Genomic DNA, 3361 nt, shown 5'->3' on the forward strand with positions numbered 1-3361 from the left:
AAAGGCAAAGATTACTTCTGTTATAGAATAAATCCTAATAAATTTTTAGGTAGAACTAGCCCTGTATTCGACCCTAAATTAAAAAATAGTTCAGATGCTGGTCCTCAGGAAAATGCATTTTTGCAAATGGCATTTTGGAATCCTCAAAGTAATATTAATCCCGATATAATAACGGGACAAATAAGAGTTAATTATACTGCTGTGTTTATTGAGCCTAAAGTTTTAGGTTTTAGTTAAATTTTTAATAATCCATCTATCTTCAGATAATTGAAATAAATCAGGTTCATAATTAGAAATACATAATATTCTTGGAACATAATTTAATTTTTTTGTTTTACTGTTATATTTTGGTGAAAATAAAATACCATTTTTTAACTGTTCCAAAATTGTGTAATTAATTCTGTGTTGTAATGAACGAGAAAAATCGAAAATAATAATTTTAATATTAATATCAGTAGCTAGAGCAATATCGGAACATTTAGCATTATTTAAATAAATCACATCGTTATAGTTTTCAATTAAAAAGTATGCAAATGCAGTTTTTCCAATTCCTCCTTTTTGATCATAAATCCACAGAATCTGACGATCATTTTGAGCAAGCATAGAATCCAATACATCTTTCTGCCATGAATATAATTCATGCTTCTTAGGGATAATCCTATCAATAGGAGGCATGTCTTCTTTTATTTCCATGTTAGTTTCGTAGTTTCCTTCTTTTTTGCAATATTTAATATTCTGTTCTCTGCTTCCACGAGCTCTTACAACATGAGCAGGTTTGAACTGCTTAATTTGAGCTTTTAGGTCAGATCTACATTTAGTTTCATAATAACATTGTAGGTGTTCTTTGCCAGTAGTCGGACATATTTCTCTACCAATAATCCACTGGTCTTTTGTCTTTATCTTAGAGGCTAAGTCAAATTGTCCAACAAAAAGAGTTAAACAGTATCCTTTTCCCATAGCGAGCACCGTTGGAATAGTATTGCCCAGCGACCCATCGGTGCAAAGCTTATATACCCCATTACAAAATATATACAGACAGACATAAGTATAGACTTCTATCCAATCAACAACCTTTCAGCGTAACGCAGACAGACATAAGTATAGACTTCTATCCAATCAACAACCTTTCAGCGTAACCCAGACAGACATAAGTATAGACTTCTATCCAATCAAAAACCTTTCAGCGTAACACAGACAGACATAAGTATAGACTTCTATCCAATCAAATACCTTTCAGTGTAACGCGGTATAGTTATCGCGTGGTGCCTGAAAGGTATATATTAGATAGCCCCTGCTGTAAATCTTTTATACGCGATACAGAAATCACATTTAGTAGTGCGCATGACAGAAATCATATTTAGGTCGGATGAAACAATGAAGGGCGTAGTACAGTACTGTTGTTCTATTCTCAATCTCTTTTATGTCTAGAACTTACACATAATAGCTCAAAGGTTAAAGATCCAGTCGCTTATTCGCTACTACGGAATAGAATGCTGCATTAATAGCGTCATAATCACTGCCTGAACATTATTGGCTACAGTTTGTACGCTACTTTTTATTTAGAAACAAACTTGCCTAGCTTTCAATAACAAGGCGTAAAATTATAACCTATACATCTCGTGATGGTGGTTTAAAAGTACAGTATAAATTGAGCTGACCAAGGCATTTTATTCGAGTATGTCTACATTCCATGTATACGGAGGGTGACATTCAAAACTTGCTAAGCGGATCGGTCACTAATCGATGACGGCCGTGAGAAGATATGCTCGAAAACAATACAGTCCTCGCCGACGTACTTGGAAGTCCGGCAACAAGTTCAAGCGTCGGAACTACCGTCGAAAACGTGTTGGTACTGCTACTGCAAAGTTTAATGGTCCTGTTGGAACTGTACGCGGTCCGTTTCCTGCGCGTGAACGCGTCCAACTCACGTACGCCTTCGTCAGACAATTCGACCCCAGATTGAATCAGAATGTAGCATTTGCTTGTGTATCGCTTACTAATATATTTGATCCTGATCCAGCTATCGGTGGATCTCAACCTGTGTTCAGGGATGAAATGTTCCAGTTGTGTGATCACGCTGTTGTAATTGCTGCTAAAGTGGAAATGTGGATTTCTCCTTCTGGTTCTAATAATAATTCTTTAGATTATATGTTATGTTTACTTCCCCGTGATAAAACTCTATATTGATACCCTGGAAAATAATCGACCCTGAGATTTTCTACTGTTGTTATGACCCAAGCTATCAAAATCTTCAAGAATCGAGGTATGGAATACTCTTACGATTTTATCATACATTCTATAACTACTTAGCAGTATTAAAATTAAATTTCGACATTATATAGCAATATTGAACTTGTTTATGATGCTCTAGGCATGGATGATGATGCTCGAATGATGTATAGAAAATTTCGGCTTTTCTCGATGACGGCATGAGTGAAATTGAAAGAAAGATCAGGCAAGAATTGTATGCACTGGAAGTAACACCATCTCCTATTACGTATCTGCAAAGTAGAACTTACAAGTTGGATAGTTCATTGTGATCCATGCCTTGGCAAAGTTAACTGAAGAGTGCTGCGTCCAAAATGATTCCGTGTGCAAGCTTTTGGTGTGCTTCTAGAAGATGGAGACTCTCTCGCCAGTGTCGCATCAGTAGATATCTTCTCGGACATGGTGCTAAAAGTATGCAAGTAAGTGCGTTGCTATTGATTGCAGAATGGTTCACTATGAAATTAGGTTACGTTATTGCTTCAGCTGGAATGTTTATGCAGTAGAAGAGATCTATAAGAGTATCCAAGGACTTTTGATTAGACAGTAGACACCATGTACTGTATTATATGTCTTGTTTCATCTTGCTAGTTTATGATTAATTAATAGGAGAAGAGAGTAGCAATGAATAGAAATCGTTATGGATTTGTAGTGGTCAATAAGGTCCATGATAGGACTATCCATTGTAAAATTGGTATAATCCCTAACTGTAGATTAACATAACTAGTAAATAACCCTTTGAAATGAATTTGAAGGCAATCGGCACAAAGCAATACGTTAAAAGAAAATGAACACATTGACAATTTACTTCATAATCAGCTTTTTACTCTTATTGTGCATATCTGACTTGATTAACATCAAATTAATTATCATTTCACAATACTCGTTATTCTATATAAAAATGGTTGATATGATACTATACATTTTAACTATGAAAATGCAATCAGTGCTAGTATAAATAACTGATACATAGAATTACTACTCTTTAGATCTAGCGCGACAAGTTCAACAGGAATCTCAGCTGCCAATGCTCTCAACTAGAGACGGTAACAATCTATTGTTCTTTGAGCTGAAGAAACAATACAGATAAATTTGA

General features: G+C 35.2%; 2 protein-coding genes across 2 annotated transcripts; one reads left to right on the forward strand and one right to left on the reverse strand.

Moving 5' to 3' along the window:
* Positions 1-222: 222 nt before the first annotated feature.
* TRIADDRAFT_52877 (uncharacterized protein) lies at positions 223-957 on the reverse strand (the record flags this gene model as incomplete). Its single annotated transcript, XM_002109685.1, has 1 exon — positions 223-957. The coding sequence occupies one exon, from the start codon at positions 955-957 to the stop codon at positions 223-225; it is 735 nt and encodes a 244-aa protein (XP_002109721.1).
* Positions 958-1743: 786 nt separating this feature from the next.
* TRIADDRAFT_52878 (uncharacterized protein) lies at positions 1744-2187 on the forward strand (the record flags this gene model as incomplete). Its single annotated transcript, XM_002109109.1, has 1 exon — positions 1744-2187. One exon carries the CDS (start codon positions 1744-1746, stop codon positions 2185-2187), a length of 444 nt encoding a protein of 147 aa, XP_002109145.1.
* Positions 2188-3361: the final 1174 nt, after the last annotated feature.

The sequence above is a fragment of the Trichoplax adhaerens genome, genomic scaffold, assembly GCF_000150275.1.
Source record: "Trichoplax adhaerens TRIADscaffold_2 genomic scaffold, whole genome shotgun sequence".
NCBI classification, from domain to species: domain Eukaryota; kingdom Metazoa; phylum Placozoa; class Uniplacotomia; order Trichoplacea; family Trichoplacidae; genus Trichoplax; species Trichoplax adhaerens.